At 35.7% G+C, this 23128-nt stretch overlaps 1 protein-coding gene across 1 annotated transcript in view; it reads left to right on the forward strand.

Annotated features, from left to right (window-relative positions):
• The first annotated feature begins 15456 nt into the window (after positions 1-15456).
• The window catches only part of Pclo (piccolo presynaptic cytomatrix protein), a 423596-nt gene continuing 415924 nt past the window's right edge, over positions 15457-23128 (forward strand). Inside the window, exons 1-2 of the mRNA XM_047560916.1 lie at positions 15457-15905; positions 20663-22121. Coding sequence (XP_047416872.1) covers positions 15661-15905; positions 20663-22121 — 1704 coding nt within the window. The 5' untranslated portion in view covers positions 15457-15660. The remainder of the gene's footprint in view (positions 15906-20662; positions 22122-23128) is intronic.

The following is a 23128-nucleotide window of genomic DNA, read 5'->3' on the forward strand; positions in this document are numbered from 1 at the left end:
CCTAAGTAAACTTTTCCTTCCCTAAAATTGTTCTGGCAGATATTTTAGTCACAGTGGCAAAAAAGTTAACAGCTTTTTTTTTTTTGGACAGTTTATTTAGGGGCTCAAGGTTTCAGAAGTCTCCATCCATAGACAGCAGACTCCATTTCTCAGGGTTCAAGGTGAGGAAGAGTGTGGCAGAGGGAAGCAGCTCACAGGATGATCAGGAATCAGAGAGAGATCTCCACTTGCCAAATACAAATATATACCCCAAAGTCATGTTATCACTAAATATTTCATGCAGTAGCAAAGAAGGCCACTGGTCATTGATCATGTTGGGGTTACTAAGAACACTCTGCTATGGTCTGCATATAGCCTTCCTTTGCATCTGACTACTCTTCAGCTCTGAGATTTAACTGAAATGCATGAATCTTTAGAAGGTCTGATCACCACTATATGTAGGACAGTGCATCTCTGGAAACACCATGTACTTCATATGATTAACTGTCTGTTTTGATACCTTAGTCATTCATCTTTCTGTCTTTGTTTGCTTTTTGCCTCTTATGGCCTGGATTCTACATTCAACCCTGAAAAAAATTCTGTAGCAAAAAGGAAAAAAAATTATATAACTACCCTCTTGTTTAGTGTAAAACAAGAAAATACACACACAAAAAATCCCCCAACTTTTTCTTTCCAAAATTATCTTGCCACAGTTGCTTCAAATGATAAGGAAAAGGTGGATTATGCCTGCAATTTTTATCTTTGAAATGCTGTTATATAATTAGAATAGATGAAGAAGATACTAGGAGAACTGTCTATTAACTGGCCTGGAGAAGAACTATTGTCATTGTTGATGTGGTTAGCATAGCAGAGTAAATAGAATTTGTATGATAAAGGGATATGGTAAGTTTTGAGCATGTTGAATCTATTATACCCAAGCAACATATACACAATATCCATCAGAGAGTTAAGTGCACAGCTCCAAGAAACAGAGAGAGGTGGAGACATTTTTGAAAGGTAATAGTGAATATCTGCAACATAAGTTTAAAAGAAAAAGTAACATATCATCCAAAGACATCATGGAAATTTCTCCTTCTTAGAGGAAATGAATTATAACAACTTAATCTGACCCATAATTTAGTTTTGCAACAGATGCTCTGTTAGTATATTATTAATTATTCATTCATTCAACCATTCTTACATTTAGAAAATATTAATTGAATATCTATTATGTGCCAATCACTGTTTTGTGCATTAGAGATAAATCAGTAAACATCGTAGCAAAAGGAACCCCCTGTTCTAATGTAGCATACACTTTAGTTGAGAATGCAAAATAAATAAGTAAAATACATGATGTATCAGATGTAGATAAGTGAAATTGATGGAGCTAGAGAATATCATGCTAAGCGAAATAAGACAAACTCCAAAAAACCAAAGGCCAAATGTTTTCTCTGATAGCCAATGCTGATCCATAATGGTGGGGCAGAGGGGCAGGTAGGAAACAACAAAGGAACTTTGGATTGGGAAGAGGGGAGTGGGGGAGAGGAATAGGTGTGAAGGTGGGAAGGATGGTGGAAAGAGAAGGACATTATTACTCCGTACACATGTACGACTACACTACTGAAGTGACTCTGCACCACGTACAGCCACAGGAAGAAGCAGTTGTGCTCTATTTCTGTACAAATGCATTCTACTGTCATGTATAACTAATTAGAACAAATTAAAAAATAAAAAATAAAGCAAAGGAGGACAATAAGGACTTAATGTGGGCAAGTGTTACCATTTTAAAGAGACTGTTCATGCAAGGTCTCATTAAGAAGGTGATGCTGAAGCAACAATTAAAGAGAAAACATGGAGCTATTTGGGTACAGGATAAAAGAATGTTGCAGGCACATGGAATGGCAAGAACAAAGACCCTTAAGTGTAAGCATGACTGGTGTGTTTGAAGAATAATGAGTTGACTAATATGGCTGGAAAATAAAAGAGAGAGAGTCCTAGGAGATAAGAGGGGCTGTGTAAAAATCACATGTGACTTTGTGGGCACTTGCAAAGTGTTTGGCTTCTTCTCTGATTAAGATGGGAAGGTAATGGATGAGTCTGAGGCAGAGGAATGATATGACTGATGGCATCACTCTGGTTCTTACTGGGGAGACCTCATAAAAGGTTGTTGCTATTTTCTGATCAGTAAATAATTAAATAGAAGCAGGGTCAAAGTTGAAAAGTATTCAGATATAAGTGAATATCTGCTATATATTTAACTCCTTCTTGAAGCTAGAGACAATAGGATTTGTCATTGGTTTGGATATTGTATATAAAGAGGAACAAGAGGTAAAAATGATCCCACACTCTGATTTTTAAAACTGGAGACAGAGTTACTAATTAAATGTGGAAATGGATTAGTATATTTTGGGTCAAGGTGAAGATCAGTAATGCTAGGACATGTTAATTTTGATATGACAATTAGATATCATATGGGCTGGACATTTAAATCTGGGTAATATCATAAATTCAGCTACAAAGGGGAGTAGAGAAATGGGCTATAGCTGGAGGGGAAAAGGAGATCAAAAGAGAAATTTTTTAAAAAAAGACTGGGAATAGAAACATGTTTGTCTACTGATAGGAAAGACACTCTAGAGAGAGAAAATTTGATGGTGCTGAATCTTTGATTTAAGACTTTAGTTCTCAGAACTAGGCTATTTGTCAGTGAGTATTTATAGAATCTTTCCCATGGAAAATAATTTAGTAGAATAAAAAAGCATGGAATACTTTCAATTTATTTTGTAAGCACATCACTAAAGGAATTAAGACATATTTATTTCATAAGAGAAATAATATTGCAATCTGGCACATGATATTCACTGAGTATTTGATTCAGAGAGGTAGTACTAGAGTGAGCAGGGATGGTTTCACAGACCAGGAACCTTTTAGGAGGTCCATGACCTTTGGACAGAGTTCAGATGGAATGGAACAGGGGTGACAATACAAGTGCTGGGGGGAATATCTGAGCACTGACAAAGAAAAAAGATAATATGAGACAAATCTTGAAAGGGAGAATGGGTTCAAGTAATGTACAAGGGAATAAATCTAGAAGGGAATATTTGTGTCAGAAATCATGGATTATACAACTTCGACTTCAGGAAAGAATGTACTCAAGTAACAAATATTTCTGGCTTGGGCCAGCTTTCATTTTCTGAAACGAGTATAAAAATGTAATGTGAGCTTTAAAGGTTAAATGGAACATTTTTTAGTATCAAATTTATTATCAGATGTATAACTGGTTAATCTTTGCAAGTATCTATAAGGTCTTTAAATATTGCTAACTTATTCAAGTTAGTAAGACCCATAGAATTTATAGGCTCCAAAATAGTGATTTATAAAAGAATATAGGTCAATATTAATTCTTGGCCTCAAACAGATTTCTAGAAATAAGAATAGTTACATAGAAAGTGAGTCTGCAGTTTGTAGAAATTGTTTGGCTAGGGAAATATTTGCAGCTAAAGGAAAATATTCACTATAAAAACCATCTAGACACTAAATTAGAAGAAGGATTTCTTTTCTTTTTATTTTGCAATCACTGTTACTCTACCTACATGATTGTTAATGACAACTCTAATACATGCAGGTACAGAGGAAATTCAACCCATCATTAATTAAAATTCAGGTACACAAACCAACATGCTTCAAAGGCAAATCAATAACAGGAATCAGTGGAGATGCAAAGAAGAAAATGTGACAGGAATCTATAATTTATTGTGCATCTTGTCCCCCATCTTTAAAAAATGTAGGTCAGTTGACTGGTCCAAAACAAATTATGAAATTTGTAAGCTTTAGTTGATATTGCTAACTGGTAGAAGACTGTGTCCTCCATTTTTCATGAGAAGTGAAGATGATAGAGTAGTCAAATACAGAAAGTCCACAGGAGGTGGAAATGCACATAACTTAAGAAGGCAGGTGGAGCAGATTTAAAGGAGAAGCTATCACCCCACTGCATTTGATTGTTACCAAGTTGAAAGGAACTCAATGCTTCATTTTTTTATTTCTCAAAAAAAGAGCAAAAAATCTAAAAGTTTTAATGAGAAATCTCCTAACTAAAATAAGAGCACATACAAAATGGCGGGGTATGTTAAGTCCTCTTGCATTTGTTTTGTCCTCTCTATAATGATGGAAGAGGAAATGAACATGTGATCACCACTTCACCCAGACTTATACCTGGATAAGTGTTCCCAAATCTTTACATATGTTATTGCCCAAACTTAATTCTCAAGATGTGTTCATCTGCCTTTGTTTAATTCAAAGATTTGTTAAACTTTGCACTTTTATTTGTATTTAAATTTAATTTGATTTTGTTTTAATGTCAGTTCTACACATGAAAATAATGCTTTAGAAACAAATTCTAATACATGATTGTCAGATAGTAAAAAGAAGTTGTGAACAATTTTAGCAGCACATTTTCAAGCTTAAAGAAATATTGAAGTTTATTGGGATAATATAAACATTTCTAAGTCTTAAAAACATTGCTAAATTCCTTTTCATAGTCAGTCTTGCTTTTCACAAGTAGAAAAGACTATCCAATAATGTGCTCAAAAGAGAGAGCACTGGCTCTAGACTCAGATACTGAATTCCAATTTTACCTCTACCATAACCAAATCATGCACTATCTAAAGGCTGACACTCTCTAAGCCAATAGCATAAACCGAAAAAAGCTGCGTAACATAATATCGTTTCCCTTCTCTTATTGGCTTTGTGTATGCCACATAATTTGAAAACATATCGAAGCATCATCTTTCCAGGGGCTTAATGTGGAAACTGCAGACTCTATATCTATTTTTCCATCAATTCTTCCTGTTCTCCATTTTCCTGATCTAGTTCAGGTTTCATTATTCTCATTTGTTATTTCAAACTTTAATATGCATATGAATGATCAGGGTATTTTGTTAAAATGCACATTAAAATGCAAGAGGTCTGGGGTTAGGCTCCAAAGTTTGTTTGATTTGAAAGGTTCAAGGACCACACTTTGCCCAGAAAGCTCACAGGTAGTAACTTTAAACTCTGGCTCAAGGATCAGGTGGGTCCCTCTATTGCTCTGTTTTTGTTTTTAATTTTTTTAATTAAATTCCATTCTCTGCAGTTTTTTGCCCTATTCTTCTCATGAGACATTCTAAACTTTAGCTACATTTCACCAGCTCTCCTAAAAAAACCTTAAATTTCTGCATAGGACACCTCTTCTTTCCCAGAAATGGCAAAAATCATAGAGTTCTAGGGTAGAAGTGCCTTCCTCTAGATATGGTTTGCACTTTCTTCTGCCTTTCACCTAGAGGTACTAATAGTCCAGGGCACTTTGTATTTCCCTGCAAACTTAAGCAATTTAAAGAAGGAAGTGATCTTATTCTAGTTTACGCTTACCAGGTAGCCTTTGGTGTTCCAGTTTATTGTTGGGAGAATCTCAAGTTATACTCAATACGTTTTGCAGGGTCTATGCTCTTATTTCATTCCCCCTTATTCAAGAAGGCTTTTGAAAGGATCATGCACATCTTTTTCTGAATCAGCAAATGTTCTCTGCACAAAAGGAGCTCACTATTTCCAATTTCCCTTGAGTTTTGACCTGGTATTATCTTACTATATTGTCAACTCTTTGATGTACCTTCATATTCTTTAAAATGAATTTTGTCTGACTTCTTCATTCTTTTTTTTTCTTCCTTCTTTTTAACAAGGTGACTTGTTCAAAAATCCCAGCTTTTCATTCTCAAAATAAGAAGTCTGTCAACTCTTTAAAATGTCTTTTTACTTCAGTACAATATAAACTCTATAGAACAGGAAAGTAGTCTCTTCCGTATTCCATTATTCCTCAAGCACCAGTATATAGTAGGTATTTAAAACTATTTTGCTGAATGGAGAAAGCCTGCTCCGCTAAGCCAAGCCCAGAGATCACACTTTAAGACTGGCCTGGCCTCTTGGCCACCTAGAACTGACCAGTAAGCTGCAAGATATAGCCATGCTTTTGGCACCAGATGGTGCCAAAATGTGTCTTCAGGACACATTTGAGAATGGAATGAATCATATAAAATAGCTAGGAAAAAAACAAACTATATTGTTCTCTTCAAAAAGAGCCTTTCCTCTATGGAAAATATCTCAAGCAGCTTCTCTTTGAGTATTTTACCACCCATGACTGAAAATAGCCACTGCTTTCTGCCAAGAATTGCAAGAAAATCAATAAAACAGCCTGATTATCTATCTTGGAGTATCATTTATTAGATTGATATAATTACTTTTTTTCTTTGAAGAGTTCAGATTTTGAACCTGTGAGGGGACTGTCTTTGGTCCTCTGAGATGGAAGATGAAAATAAATTGTGTAAAAAAATTAAACTTCTCTAGTGTAAATGATTCCAGAGATATGCTGGAGATTCATTTCTGAAGTTTAACCATTTGCAAAACAGACCCATAATGGTGACTGCAATATCATATGGCTGTCAATTTTCAGAAGTTTGAGTACCCTGCAATGAATGCCATTAGAAAACATGAAGTATTATTATTGCAGGCAGGTTATGGACCATCTGCCAACAGCAGACACTGATCTTTTTATGTGAGCAGTAAGTTGAGTGGGGGAAGACATGGGAAGCCTCAGGCAGAATTATATAAAATCCTTTCCATCCTCAGCTTATTCATCAATAATTAACCTGGCAAATCTAGATCATGGTTAGAATAAAATTAAACACTCTCCAAATGGTTCCTGAAATGGCGTATGGTTCAATTCTTACCCTAAGGTTTGAGATAAAGACATTTAGCTTTATGTAAAATATAAATGATAAATTGATGAGGATAATTTCTTACTGAATTAATCTTATAAAATCAGAATAGTAAGAATTTTTTCATTGAATTTTTTGATAGTCTCATTTTTTCACCTCTGGTTACAAGGAATATTTAAACAAAGTACAAACAGGTTATTTTCCAATTATGTTTATAATTTTTGGTCAATTTATTAAATTGTATTCATTTCCAAAATACATAGTGTATTCTGCAAGGTCATAAAGTGACCACAACAAGTATTACCCATAAGCCCATAAAAATCTTTATTTTCCAATTAGAAATCAAAGGCAGTTTAGTGTAGGGGAGAAATAATTAGGTTTTAGATTCATGTGGAACTATGTTTGAATTCCATCTTATTTACTAGTTAAATGATCTTAAGAAATTTAAATAACTTCTCTGAATATCTATTTTTTTATCAAATGGATAAAATAGTATATATCAAGATTGTCAGAAAGCATATATGAGATCAAAAATAGATAAAATTCTTAACAGAGGGTCTTGGTAATATATTAAATACAATGGAACATTCACGGGTTAGAATTGTATAATTATAAAAGAGGTATTTTTAATATCAATTAAATCATTCCCTCATTTTATAGTTGTCCTCTGCAAAAGAAATGAATGTAATTTTTGCATCATACACATTTTTAACCTGAAGACTTCTTACTAAATATTGCACTTAATGTCTGTTGGTTTGAGTGTTCATTTTGTGCACTAGATACCAATAGTGTAAATGATTCCAGAGATATGCTGGAGATTCATTTCTGAAGTTTAACCATTTGTAAAACAGACCCATAATGGTGACTGCAATATCATATGGCTCTCAAGTTTCACATTGTGCACTAGATACCGATAGGATTCCAAGAGCAATAACAATAATTTGCATTATTATAAGAACTCAGTGCTCAAAAGTAAAACAAATAAAGCAAGATCATATGTAAATGAATGTCAAATGAATAATAATATTCTCAAAAAATAATGGAGAATAATAATAGCCTTTAGAATAGGAAAAGGTCTTATCATGGTAAATGGGCTTTGAGCTTAAGAAATGCCTGGATGGAAAGAGGCAAGGAAACAATGCTGGCAGATTGAGGAAAAGCAGAAATGGCTGTAGAGGTAAGAGAGCAAGGCACATGGGGGAATCAGGGAGGTACCTAGACATACTCATCCTGCTAACTTAAAAAAGATGATATATTCTATTAAAGGTAATTTCTTTTGTAAAGAAATACCTCCATCCATCTTGTATTAGTTAACACAGACTACTTTTTTAAAAGACCAAGAAACAAAAATCTACTATGGCTCAAACATAATATTTTCCCTCATTGATTGTTATGGTTTAGATGTGATATCCCCCAAAAGCTCACGTGTAAACAATGCAAGGTTTGGAGGAGAAATGATAGGGTTATAGCCTTAATCTAATCTATGAATTTATCCCTGATGGGATTAATTGAGTGGTAACTGGAGGCAGGCAGTTTGTGGCTGGAGAAAGTGGTTCATGGGGGGCGTAGCTATATAGTATATATTTTATATCTGGAGATCAGAGTCTCTGTCTGCTTCCTGATCACCATGTGAGTTGGTTCCCTCTGCTACACTCTTCTGCTGTGCTGTTCCACCTCACCTGGAGCCTGCTGTCTATGGATTGAGACCTCTGAAACCATGAGCCTCCGAATAAACTTTTATTCTTCTGTAATTGTTCTGGTTGGGTCCTTTTAGTCACAACAGTGAAAAAACTGATTAAAACATTGACAAAACTGTTCAAGGAAGGCTTATTAGTCACCTTTCTGTCACCATAATGAAATACATGAGATAATTAACTTATACAAGATAATTAACTTATAAAGAGAAAAGGTTTATTATGGCTCATAGTTTTGCAGGTTCCAGTCCATGAAGAATAGGTCCTATTGCTTTAGGCTAATGATGAGAGCATATTGGAACAAAACTGCTCAACTCATGGCCATGAAGCAAAAAAAAAAAGCGAGGATGGGGTTGAGGTATTAGAGTTATTTAAAGACCTAAAGACCTCCCATTAGGACCCACCTTTTAAAGTTTTCCTCATCTCCCAAAAGGTGCAACACTGGGGATGAAATCATTAACACAAGGGCCTTTGGGGGACATTTAAGATCCAAACTACAGCCCAAGGAAAGTAGAATTCCACACAAAGTCACTCTTAGGGAACCTGCCCAATGGCTTTATTACCTTCAATCCGTGGAAACTTTGGAGTGAACCTGTTGATTCCATCCCTTGTGTTTCAGAGGTGCATACCCTAGAATTCCTTTGTGCCAGACCTGAAAGCAACACATTTTTCAGAGGTGGAATCTGGTTATAAGGTCAAACAATTCTAAAAGTGGTTGGACATTTGCCCCATACTGATGTTAGTGAAGAGTAAGCATCTTTCACCTAGTATCAGATGTAGAAAAATAAGTGAACCAGACCTTTGCTTATTTTACTAAAAGTGATTTTTCCATGTATTCAAAAAGTCCTTTAATTTCAGTTTATCAGATTTGAGTGAACTTTCATGTTCATATTCTTCAGTAATAGGCTACAGCACCCTCTTCAATCTTCCAGAATGAAGTGATTAATTAATCTTCTTTAATTTACTGTGCCTCTCTAGTTCTATCACGCATTTTATCAAATGCAGTGACCAGAACTGTACCCCATATTCCAAATGCAGATATACCAATTTAAACAAGGTAATCTGTGCCTTCTACCTTTTTCTTTAAAATTTTCTAATGATAGCTTTTGCTACAGCTTCAAATAAAAGTCTAGACTGCATCCCAAGTGCCTTTCTATGTCTTTGGTCTTGTAATTCTGATATTTAAACTTGCTATCCTTTCAAAGCAGTGGTCCTAAACCAAATCTATATATTATAATTCTCTAGGGAGCTCTAAAAATATTGATGCTGTCAACTTACCTCATGATTCTGGTTTAATTATCTTGAGGTGAGGCCCTGATAGTAACAATTTTCAAAATAGCTATAGATACATGCAATACTCTGTTAGGAATTTAAGCACTGCAATATGAGTAATCTGTGATTTTTTTTCCAATTACATTTTCCACATCCCTATTGAAAGTCATGTATTTTTTTTTTTTCTGCTTGCACACAGACCTACACAAGGTAAAAATCTAACAACATTTTCTCCCATGAGCTTGGAATTAGCATGTGGGAAAACTATGGTGCTCACTTAAAACCACAACAAACCTTGCACTTCAGCACATACGATATTATTGACTGAAACATAGATGTCAGATGACTTTTTGTACTCCAGTTGCTATTTTGCCTATGTGTGCAATGTGTATCGACTTGGATATAAAGCTCTGTATTCTTTCAATGCCCTGAATGCCTTTTGTTATTCTTTGGGTTGACTGAATATTTTTGTTGTTCTCACCTGTTTACTGAACTGTAGTCAGCAGGGATCTCAACTGGGTCAGTGTGCTTTCAGGGGCTTTACTAAGGCCTCAGTTGAGATGGCTAAAGGACAGAATAGCTAGGCTTCTTACTCCACATAGTCTTACCAACTTGGGCTTTTTAAGAACTTTGAGTTCTTAGGATGCACAGAGGCCAAAACTGGAAGGCTAACCTGGAAAATTATATGATACTCCCAACCCCCACATAGTTTTGGTTAAAAAAACAAAGTGTTCAGTTCCAGTCCAGGGTAAAGAAATCAACCTTACCTCTTGATGGGAGGTGTGTTTGTCCCACTCTAAAGAGTGCTGGATATGGGTAATTGTGATTTACTGAGGACCAGTATTGTAATCATCTACCATACGTGGATAGTACATCTGATAATTTACAACTACATTCACACTTTTTCTCATTTAATTGTCACAACCATGAAGAGAAGTAGCATATTATTTTATCCATTTTTACAGGAACCTCAAGATCTGAAAAAGCACTGACATATATATCCAAGTAGTTATAAGATGGCAGAGAGAGGATTTAAAGTTAGACATTGTCAATCAAAAATCATCAAGAATAAGACATGCACACATGTCCCCATTTTCTATATAGTAGATTTCAAAGTTTATTTATAAATTGACAAATATTGCTTAATCATCTAAGATATAACATGAATTATTAATATATTTTAATTTGCATAATATTTTAAAGTGACAAACAAATTTTATGACTATTTTATACACCATATGTCTATAGGAACATAGTTTAAATATAAGTGACTTGTTCATTTAAATTACAGATTAACTTTGGAATAGTATTAAAGAAAAAAATGATGTTTCAGATGTCAGAATTTCAAAAATCTATTTCAAAGTTTTCTCTAAGACATCTTTATGATTTTTCTTTTAAAATTGGGAAACCAGTTCATAATCAACTGTAATCTCACTGAATTTCCTCCACTCTAGCTGTAAATCCCACTTTAAAGTAGAGTTAACAAAAATGGCTGAGAGCAGCAATTCAGAAGCAGCTCAACTGTCACAAAAAATGAAATGCTGAACCTTAAGCCACTGCAGGTTCTTCTTCACTACATGAATACAATCCTCTATCATCTCCTGTTAGAGAAGGAACATTATTTTAAAAAAAGAACATTCTATATGCACCAATATAAAAATTATAAGCTATATTTTCTATATATGCTTACGGATTCATCATACAGAAAAGGTCATGTATTTTAAAGATAGAATATGATTAGTGTGAGTTTAATCACTCAACACATCACATGAAAACACTATTATGGTATATTCCATGTTACAACTTCTTATATTTTAAATAAATATTTTCATAAAGTACTATTACCTCCTTGTACCAGATTTTATTTCTTCATTCTTATGTGTTGAGACAGTAATGGTTATTTAAATTTATTGTTATCATACATAACAATCACTGAACATCTTTTTCACAAAACCAGTTTTCATAACTCAAATGATTCTTTAGAAATTATTTCCAGAAATATATCACAGATTAAGAATCTTTTTAAGGCTATTGTTAAATAACTATTGCCAAATTGTTTTCCAGAAAGCCTGAATTAATTTATATTCTCAAATTTAAGTTACAAAAGACCTGTTTTGGGCTGGGGAGATAGCTCAGTCGGTAGAGTGCTTGCCTTGCAAGCACAAGGCCCTGGGTTCGATCCCCAGCACTGCAAAAAAAAAAAAAAAAAAGACCATTTTTACAAAACATTCACTAGTGCTATCATAATGATATTAATATTATTACTTTATAAAAAGAGTTTAATAAGTATATGCAAATATTTTTAGTTTAATAGGCAAATTATATGAAGATAATTTAATTGTAGGTATTTAAAAACTAGTGAGACTACATATTTTACATATTTGAAATCTTTTTAACTGCAACTTTTGCAAAGTCTTGGATTTAATCAGTTATTTCATATACAGCAGTATACAGATGGTGTTTTAGTTTAATCCTGGTATGAATGGAATCTGCAAGGACATGGGTAGATGTTTCTACCCTCTTCCCAAGTATCATTCTCTAGTCATGTTTTGTTTTGAATTATCATGGTTACATTGGCTTCTATCTACTAAATTAGAAACTACCTAGGAAAATGAGACAAAATTTAAATGAAAGGAAAAGCTTTGGTTCAATGGAGTTGCCATTTTAATGGACATAAAGTATGTATCAGTAGAGGTTTTCAGAAATTGGTTCATGACCAACCTATTAAGTTGAATTTATTAGATATGAACTATCAGTTTGTTGAATTACATCAAAATTCACATTATTATTGCACTAAGTATAAATAATGAACAAGGAACAAAAAAATTTTTGGATATAGCACTATCATTTCATTTACAGAATTAAACTAATCTGATATTTTTCTGCTAATCAGGGAGAAATTTCATAAAACTATCTGCAGCACTTAACTTCTCATATTTGCTCCTTTGATTTCTAAAAATTCACACATAAGGAATATACCTGGACTCTGCTTTAGTGTTTCTCCTTAGATCAAAACCACTTAGGAAGTACAAGCAACCTAACCCCAAATTGAAGATTTAGAGAAAAATAAAAGCTCTTTTAAAACTCAGAGTTATAAAGGTCCAAAAGGCAAAATAAATTTAAAAAGAGGACAATCAAAATATTTCCAAAGTGCCATCAACATCAGTTCTTGTTTCACAGTCCATTTATTCTTCCTATCATACAACTCATTCTCCTGTTTTCTGAGGATATTTGCTCCTAGAAAAGAAGAGGGAAAGAGAAAGCAAATCTATAGCTTCACAAAATGGGCTACACAATATTCATATCTTGTAAATTATTGCTTTTTTCTTTATCTAGCAATATGACTTTGTATTTTGATTATCAATTACTTCTCTCTTCTTCAATGGTTCCTTTCATTAACAATGACAAAGAATATGGAATTAATATATTTTCTCTGCTTAATTACTACTCTAGGTCTAGAAGTTGAAAGATTATTCATCTTATCAATTTTAAACTTGTGGTTTGTGGATGTGAAACATCAAATATTATTTTATTCTCACAAAACCTGAGCATATTATGAGAAAACAGCCAGCATGTAAACCATTTCCCTTTTTCTCATATTCATCTATGAATGCTACTCATCCCCAGGCAGCCTGGACCATGGAGCAACTACCTATTTTGAAAGAGAAGGGATTATGATTCAATTCCTGTACCTAATTACGTCCTTCTTAAAGAAAACTCACTTTTAGGAGTTATGAGTATATTATATTTGACAACCGAAGTGGCCATCAGAATGTTACATTGCCTAATCTTGATTTGTTTGAAGTGAAGAGTATTCTCTTCTTTATTTCAATGAGTGATTCCTGCAATTTTGACTTTGAAAATTCTCAGTATGTTATCAGAGAATCAATTCTTACTCAAAGTTTCTTTAAGAAATTTGCCAGTAATATGACATTGACAACTAGCCATCTTTAAAACCAACAAATATAATCATTAATTATTATAACTGTGCTACTTTTTAGTTTTAAAACAAGTAAAAAGCACAGTATCTATCATATAGATATATAATTATTATAGAAAAAACTTGGAAATGTACCTTCTGAGCAACCTATTCCTTTGATTTTTTTTTTAATTCCTTCTGAATTGTTAGCTTTTGAATTTAACCTCAACAGTTGAGGTGTTAAGTTTACATTGAGAGAAAATGTAAATAGAAAAATTTTAATTGCAAATCCACTGCTGAAATAGAACAGTCCTGTTATGGTTCAGTTATGTGATATCCCCAAAAGCTCATGTGTGAGACAATGCAAGAAAGTTTAGAGGTGAAATGATTGGGTCATGAAAAATTTAACCTAATCAGTGCATTTATCCCCTCATAGAGATTAACTTGGTGGTAACTTGAAGCAGGTAGGATGTGACTGGTGGAGGTGGTTCCCTGCCTTTGGGGTTTATATTTTGTCCTTGTGAAGCAGAGCTCTCTCTCTCTGCTTCCTGGTGCCATGTTCCCAGTTCTCTCCCACACTCTTCCACCATGTTGTCCATCTCACCTCAGGCCCTTAGAAATGGAGTTGGCTATCTGTGGACCGAGATTACTTAAACTGTGGGCCCCCAAATAAACTTTTCTTTCTCTAATTGTTCTTGTCAGGTCTTTTGTTCAAAACAGCTAAACACAGGGCTGAGGTTGTAGCTCAGTGGTGGGGCAGGTATGTGTGGGGCACGACTAACACTTAATTGAATAAAATAAAGGTATCGCGTCCATCTACAAACAAAACAAAACAAAACAAAACAATAACAACAAAAACCCAGGGATACAGCTGACTGAAATAGTTCCCGCTTAAGAAAAGGAGTGGCAAGAAAAGTGTATGTGTATCTGAAAAAGTTAAGTTTTAGTTATAGCTCTACTGCTAAGAGTTGTGTGACTCACTCTACCTTTATAGGATCTTCTCTCCATATTTGTTAAAAAAAAAAAAAAGGTGGGCGTGGAGTGGAGGAGGAAGGGGATAAAAATCTTGTCTTCAATATTTCAACATCACAATAACATTTTAAAATTTAACAATCTAGATGTTTCCCTAGTGCAAAATTTCCCATTATCCATAATCCTTTACTTTTGTGTACTCCATTGAGAGTTCAACACAAGCTATAAGGATTCAAAAACCTTAACTGCTTGCTTATGTATCACTTTAAATAGATTTAATCTAATTGGAAAGTTCTAAATGCAAAGTCCATTCTTCGCTCCTTCGGGGAAATGTCCCTCAAAGGTATGAGGGGTCTTTCTTCTTCATTTTCAGTTACCTGAACCCTTTCCTAGGATTTTTAAAAATCCTCTCTTAAAATAAAGAAAAGAAAAAAAGAAAACGAAAAAGAAAAAGAAAGAAACTACAAATCCCAGGAACCAAAGCTAGAAGCAGACACTTCCCTCCAGTGCCTCCCGGCTCCCCCTTAAATCTGGTCGGCTAAAACTCAAGTTGAGGCATCCTGAAATATGCCTGAAAGAAACGTCTGCTCTTTGGTCCTGGCTTTTAGCAGTGTTCCTGCTCGGCTCCTTTAAATCGGTGCGGAGAGCGAAGAGAGACACAGCGCGACGCAGAGTGGGCCGGGCGAGGGGCGCGGGCATCACCTGTTCGGAGGCGCACGCGCACAGTTAGGGCGCGGGCAGAAGGCGGGGCACGGTGGGAGGGGCGGACGGCGCCCGGCTGGCACCGCTCAGATCTGCTTCTCCCCGGCTCGGGGCGTTGAGGCGGCGTCCTGGAGGCGTCTTCTGCAAAGGTTGCCTGGCGCTGTCCAACATGGAGGAGGCACCGGCTCAGGCGGGCGTCACCTGCAAACGGGACTAATCCCCGCCCGGCGTTCCCGGCAGAGGTGCCGGTGCTGAACCAGGGACTCAGCAGCCTGCACGCCCCAGGCAGACCCGGCTCCAGTTGCTCCTCTGGCCGCGGGCTTCTCGACCGGGACGCAGCGCAAGGCGGGAGCGCAGCGGCCCCGAGTCTCCCTGAGCCATGGGCAACGAGGCGAGCTTGGAAGGGGAAGGGCTCCCCGAAGGGCTGGCGGCGGCTGCGGCCGGAGGAGGGGTCGGCGGGGCGGGGAGCCCCTTGCACACCGTGATCCCGGCCGGCATGGAGGCGGATCTGAGCCAGCTGAGCGAAGAGGAAAGGAGACAGATCGCTGCTGTCATGTCAAGGGCGCAGGGGCTGCCCAAGGGAAGCGTTCCCCCGGCCGCTGCGGAGTCGCCTTCCATGCACAGGCACGCACAGCATGCTGTATATGTCCGGGCATATATGTACAGCTTCTCGTGCACATATGTGCCAACCCGTATGTGCTAGCACGGCGGTACATATATGTCGCCTCCGTTCATTTCATTCTCCTTAATGGGGTGGCGATAAAGAGATCAAAAGCTTTTTCATGGGCGTAATAAAAATGATGCATTATGGAGTTTCTAGTGGGATAGTAAAGGGTTGCATTCTTGGAACTGTGATTTTGGGTTGTGATTTTTGGCCTTTTGGAACCTTTTCCCTCTAGGATGGCATGGAGAGACGCCCTCCAGTGTTTTACTAATCTGGAAGTCTTCCATTAATACAACGCGGACGTGTTAGAAAATGGATAGAGCTGGGTTGGGTGTTTACCTGTTATCTGTTTAAACCTTCTCAGCATTTTCGGGGTCTTTTTCTCTGCTAGTGTTGTCTAAATAACCCTATAACAATACCCTTAATCTCCCTGGAAGTGATTTGTCCTCCTCACCCTACCCCCAGAGGAGAACAGAAGCTGTTTAGGTAGAAAGCATAGAATGAACACACCTTATACATTCAGTTGTGAGACCCTGAAATATGTTGTGGCATTAAACAGATGGCTTGGTCACAGCAGAGCAGGTGCTGTACATGTATTTCTGAAGTAGCATATGTCATTTTTAAACCATTGCTCTTTTTTATGCAAAAGTGACTTTCAGTTTATGGAAGAACATGTGAATTTTTATTACCTTAAAATTAGTTTTCAGTACACACTTTAAAAAACAAAACAAATAAGTGACAACTTGTATAGGCCATTATGACAGCTAATCTGAAATTAACATATTCACTTCCTTTTCTATTTTTCTTCATCCCATAAATTAGTTGTTTTCAAATTAAAGTACAAAGAGGGTATAATCATTGAGCTTGCCCTGCTTTTATAATTGTAAACAAACTAACTTTGGTCCTTCAGCAGAGAACAAGTCTCTTTCCATGGTCCTGAAATCATTCCATCTTTATGACACTGAAGGGAAATCTGCACTTTTTTAAAGATATTGAAAATACAAAAGACCTGGACATATCAATGTATAGTCCTCTAATTCATAAAATGGGAGCATTTTAGCATAGTCACTATCATATAAACATATAATTTTTCCAGATAATTAAAATATTAAAGTTAACATAGGAGAAATTGAAAAATTTATGGATGGTGACAGTATTGTCACATAATACCTTAAATGTGGAAAATCTGTCAGGTAAAACCATTATTTATCTTGAAAAAAAATCATTACTGGTGGAAATTTGCCCCATTATATTAAGTATGCTTTTTGGTATTTAATAATATTCATGTATTGGACCATTTCTTTAATATAAAGCCTGACTTTTCTATTACCCTCAATAGTAGTTTACAATATGTATTTATTTTATTTACTTCATGAAAACTTGACTTAGAAAACATTTATTGTTCATATACTAGATTTTCATAGGATAATAACATGGTACAGTATTTTTTATTAGCCCTTTAGAAATGTATGCCAGCTCATCTATAATTTTTCCAAAGAGGCACATGCAACAGGTCTAGCATGCTGGTTACAAATACCAAGAAAAGTGTTGTCTTTGATTTTTAGATTCTTAACTTTTTTCTATTCAGAGAGTGACTGAGAAATATTATTTCAGCCCATAAAATGTTACTTTATGTAGTATTTTATTAGAAAATATACTCTTAAATCTCTCTACTCATAAGTTTGTTATGGTGAAACTGTTATGAACAGGTAATCTGTGACCTAAATAGTTCTTGGTGAAGGCTTCCTCCAGATGCTCAAATAACAATATTTTTGATTTTTGCAAAATGCTTATATCATTACTAAAAGATTTCTGTAAAATGTACATAACTTTTGGAAAATTGTCCACATATATGATAAGCAGAGAAACATAGGTCTGTCATTTAGACTTTTAGAATCATGTTAATTTATATATATGTATATGAGAATATATCCACATTATTTGAAGTTCAGATGTTAAAGAGAGAGAAATTGGACATGCTGAGATTTATTTTTTTACTTTTAAGAAACAAAGATTGGCAGCTCCAAAACCAGATTCTTATTCTATTGATTTTAACTGACTCATAGCAAATTACATGCACTTCACAACCAATATATGCCTGAGGTTCCTTGTCTCTAAATAGGACTAATAATACTAATCTTACAGAATATTATGAAAATCCAAAAGTATTTTATTATTTCAGCTGCTTTTACATTCTTATATTTGCATACATATTGACCTTATTTTAGTTGAAATATTTTTTCTACTAATGTTTGAAAGAAAAATTCTGCTCTGGGGATGACAATAGTAAAATGAAAAAGGAGATAGCGTTAAACCTGACTACCTACAAGCTACAAGTAGAAAGCAGTTACAGATAAAAGTCTCCTAGATTTTTTATTCATTGTAGACCTAGGGAAGTACAATTTTATTAATTCTTCTATTCATTCTATTATGGCTGGAGGTTTGTCATATGAGAAGGACTTACTAGAAAACTTTTCTGAGAATATAAGAATCCTGGCTGAATTGATTACTTCTGTTAGTATTCCTTTGGTCCTCCCCTACTGAGTAGCCACCTGCACTGCTGTTTTTTTTTCCCCACAGCAACAGGACAAGTCCAGGTTCTAAAATGAGTGTGGAATGTTTCCATTAGTATGGGAGAAAGCCTGTAGAAGAATTTTAAGTGAAAAGAATTCAAGAAACATTAATCTAGAGTAAAACAAAAACCTGATATGTTCATTCATCAGTTTGCTCATTGTTAACCATTCATTTATTCATTAATTCATCAAACATTAATGCCCATCTACTAGTTTCCAGGCTTGGTTCTAGTGATGAAAAGATGAGTGAAATACACTGTCTCTAGGGTTCATGGTCCAGTGTGCAAGGCACAGATTACATTTTAGTTACTTTCTTTTAACAAAACAACTGCTAAAACAACAAAAATTCACAGAAGACCATAATTAAGGAAGTCAGCTTTATGTTTTTGTTTGGTATTAAGCTGATATCTTCTCTTAATGATTTTCTATTTCTCACTCTTTGATCTCTGTGTTTTATTTACATAATTGCAACAGCCAAAATTTAAGTTTACATGGTAGAACAATATTCATTGCTGCATAGATCTTTTCTGACAGGAAGAATTTTAAAATATTACTGTTCGTAGGAAGTACATAAAATTATAATTTGTGGTATAAGGAGCTTGCTCTCAATTTTGGCATTTACTATTATCACAAATATTTGCCTACATTGCCATTTATAGATTGTTTCTTTCTGAGTCTTTACTATTTCTAAGTAGTGCTTCTTTCTTCTGTGTTTTATTTCATGATCTGTACTCAGATTTCTACATCAGTAGGGAAGTTCTGAAAAACTCATATTATTGCATGGTACAAAATTTAAAAATTTGTATTGTACTTCAATAGGTAAATTTTGGTACACCGATTTAAAATCTGTGGAGCCTTATTGTGATCATATCATATTTTAGGTGCTTTTGAATCTTTCTTTACCCTTGTTTCCTTTAGATAAAGAAAAATATAACTTAAAATTAAAAAGCAGTATATAGCAAACAAAATACTTATTTTCTGTAACACTATAATGCGTAATATTCTTTTAGTTGCAACTTTATTTGTAAAGAATGGCTTACTTTAAAATATATTTAATGTGATGTTTAGGTAAATTATATGTATTTATATTAAGAAACACCTATTTTAATTATTTAACCATAGTCATTTAAAATTAATAATATTTACAATGATTTTTTAAATAAATTCATCATATATATTTCTACAAATTTAAAGGAAACTTTAAAATTACTTTTTACATCTTTATACCCATGTTAATAATAATAAATAAGATTATTAGAGCAAACATTGAGTACAGAGATCACTGTATTCACTTTACGAAAGTAACAGACTTCCTGATTGTGGGAGGGTGGGCATACCTAGCTTGCTGTTACTTGGATATCAGACTGTATCTCAAGATGCTTTAAGCATGTGTTGTTAACATTGGAAATTTCAGATTAAGAATTATCTGTTTGAAAAAATAACATTAGTCTTAATAAAAAGATGGGTTTTTCAAGAATGTCTAATGAAAGTAGAAGTCCTTATTCCATAAAGTTGAATAAGTACAGTATTTGATGCATATTTCTAGATAGAGCAAGTATGAATAGGTTATCAAATTGCTTAGTGTCCCTAGAAAGATAACATGTATCCTCCAGTACAAAACCCCCCAATGTCACATTGTATGACTTATGTAACTAATGTACAGCTTCAAAGTCAAGCAAACTCCTACAATTTAAAATCAATATTTTTACTTCTTGATGATCCTAGTACTTAGGAGACTTTCTGTGGCCATAACTTTTAATTAAAAGAAGATGCACTGGTGACCACATGAGAACTACAATAGGACATTGCATTGACTTAGTTAGGCTTATAATTTAAATGTATACTTAATTAGGTTTTAAGTATGGGAAGAGTCAATTAAGTATATATGTAAATTATTTTCATTATAAGTATTTGTAAACTGTATCTTAATTTTTGCAAGTATTGTTTCTTTATCTCCCTGTTGAAAATTTCTATCCATATATTAAAAAACTAGTAAGACATTATGATCACTCACAGAATGCTACCTAATTATTTCTTCTTGCATTTTTGCGTTCTAATTTTGAGGAATATAACAAAGTGATAGCCTTTTAATATTATTTTGATTTGAAGTAACTTCTACTGTTTTCACTTTTTTTCTTTTCTAGGAAACAAGAGTTGGATAGTAGTCATTCTCCAAAGCAACCAGGAAAACCTCCAGACCCTGGGCGTCCAGCTCAACCTGGTCTCAGTAAAAGTAGAACTACAGATACTTTTAAGTCAGAGCAGAAATTACCCGGAAGGAGTCCTTCCACTATTAGCTTGAAAGAATCAAAGTCCAGAACTGATTTTAAGGAAGAGCACAAGTCTAGCATGATGCCTGGTTTTCTCTCTGAAGTTAACCCTTTAAGTGCTGTATCCTCTGTTGTAAATAAATTCAACCCTTTTGATTTAATATCAGACTCCGAGGTATCCCAGGAAGAAGCCACCAAGAAACAAAAAGTAGCTCAAAAGGATCAGGGAAAACCTGAAGGAATCACAAAACCTCCACCACAGCAACAGTCACCGAAGTTTGTTCCCAAGCAGCAAGGACCTGTTAGGGACTCACTTCAGCAGGATGGCTCTCCAAAATCAGCATCTTCTCAGCAACCAGAAAAAATTAAACCACAACCTCCTGGTACAGGAAAGCCACTTCATGGACCTGCCCAGCTTGCTCAGACAGACCAGGCAAAATCACCACTTCAGCGAGATGCAGCCAGGCCTCAGGCCAAACAGTCAGACTTAGTTCGGGGAGAACCAGTTAAACCCACACAGCAGAGCCCATCCAAATCACCTGTTCAGCAAGCAACTCCTGGAAAATCTCCAGCCCAGCAGCCTGGACCTGAAAAACCACAACCTGGGCCTACAAAGCCTGCAGTCCAGCAACCAGGGAAGACCCTTGCTCAACAGCAGGGGACAGTGAAGCCCTTGGCCCAGTCACCAGGGACAATAAAACCTCCAGCTCAGCAGGCTGGGTCAGAGAAACCTTCATCTCAGCAGCCTGGGCCAAAGTCCCCAGCCCAGCAGCCCATTACACCAAAAGCCCCAGGTCAACAACCTGGACCACAGTCTCCAGCTAAGCCATCTGGGCCAGGAAAGACTCCAGTTCAGCAGCCTGGGCCAGGAAAGGCTCCAGTTCAGCAGCCTGGGTCAGGAAAATCTCCAGCTCAACAACCTGGGCCAGGAAAGGCTCCAACTCAGCAGCCTACCCCTGCAAAGCCACCCCCTCAGCAGCCTGCCCCAGCTAAGCCTCCACCTCAGCAGCCTGCCCCAGCTAAGCCCCCACCTCAGAAGCCTAGCCAGGCAAAGCCTCCACCTCAGCAGCCTGGACCAGCAAAGCCCTCAGCTCAGCAGTCTACAAAACCAGTAAGCCAAATGGTAACTGAGAAAACTCCACAACCACCACCAACTTCTCCATCTGTAGCACAGACTCCAGTACAAGGCCTCTCTAAAACCATCTGTCCTCTTTGCAATACCACTGAACTTCTGTTGCATATTCCAGAAAAGGCCAATTTTAACACATGCACTGAGTGTCAGACCACTGTCTGTAGCCTCTGTGGTTTTAATCCCAATCCTCATTTAACCAAGGTGAGTGCATTTATTCAGAATCCATGTTCTTAAAGCATATCATCACCTCTGTAAATGATGCTTAATATATCTCGTATGATACAATGACATTGTCTTCCTCTAGTTCCTTTGTTCTTCCTTCCTTCCTCCCCTCTTCCTTCTTTCTCAATTGTCAATTAATTTTTTTATATTTTCTCCAGTGATTTCCAAATATTGCACAATTTTTGAAAATTTAGCACATAAAACAAGTACAAATTGAGTGAAAGATGCCGAGTTCCTACTCATTTCACTGTGTAATATCTACATTACTTATTATTTGGCATAAAATGGTATTGCTTTAAGTTTTAAATTGATGTTCCTACCTACCAAAATTTTGATATTCTTGACTGGAATCAAGTTTGTTTCAGAAAAAATTGGACAGTGTTCTCAGATTCTATATACAATTCTAATGTAAAATTGAATTCTGATATACACAGTGAGGGCATGTTTACCTCATTAGTTGCTAGTCATTGATAATGGCATAGATTCATTAGAGCAAGTTCAGCATTGATGAGTGTTTTCTCTGACGATTAGTTAATATCTCCAAGGCTTGTACCTGGGTAAGTCTGCCTAACCACGACACATAAAGGCACAGGAGTAACACAGATAGGTATAGGCTGTTTATCAGACTAAAGATAGAAAAGTCATTCTCAGCTGATCAGTTAATATAAACCCAGCACTTAAATGCCTGGAATAAAGTGATATTTTAGGAGGTAGAGATTTGGAGACATTCTATAGAGAAGGAACAAAAGAACAAAACATAAAATAGCAAAGAACTTAGGAAATTCTCTGGAGTTACAAAAGGATACAGTGAAGATGGGACAAGATATAAATAAAATGGGGATGAATAGATGCAGGGTCTAAAAGAGTATAAGAAGAGCAGATCCAATAGCCCCTATTTGATGAGAAGGCATGTGGAGTCCATCTGGAGGACAGCTGTTAGTGGACTGACCATGCATCATATCTGTGAATACCCAGGAAGTAACTGA

Source organism: Sciurus carolinensis, chromosome 8 (genome assembly GCF_902686445.1).
Source record: "Sciurus carolinensis chromosome 8, mSciCar1.2, whole genome shotgun sequence".
NCBI lineage: Eukaryota > Metazoa > Chordata > Mammalia > Rodentia > Sciuridae > Sciurus > Sciurus carolinensis.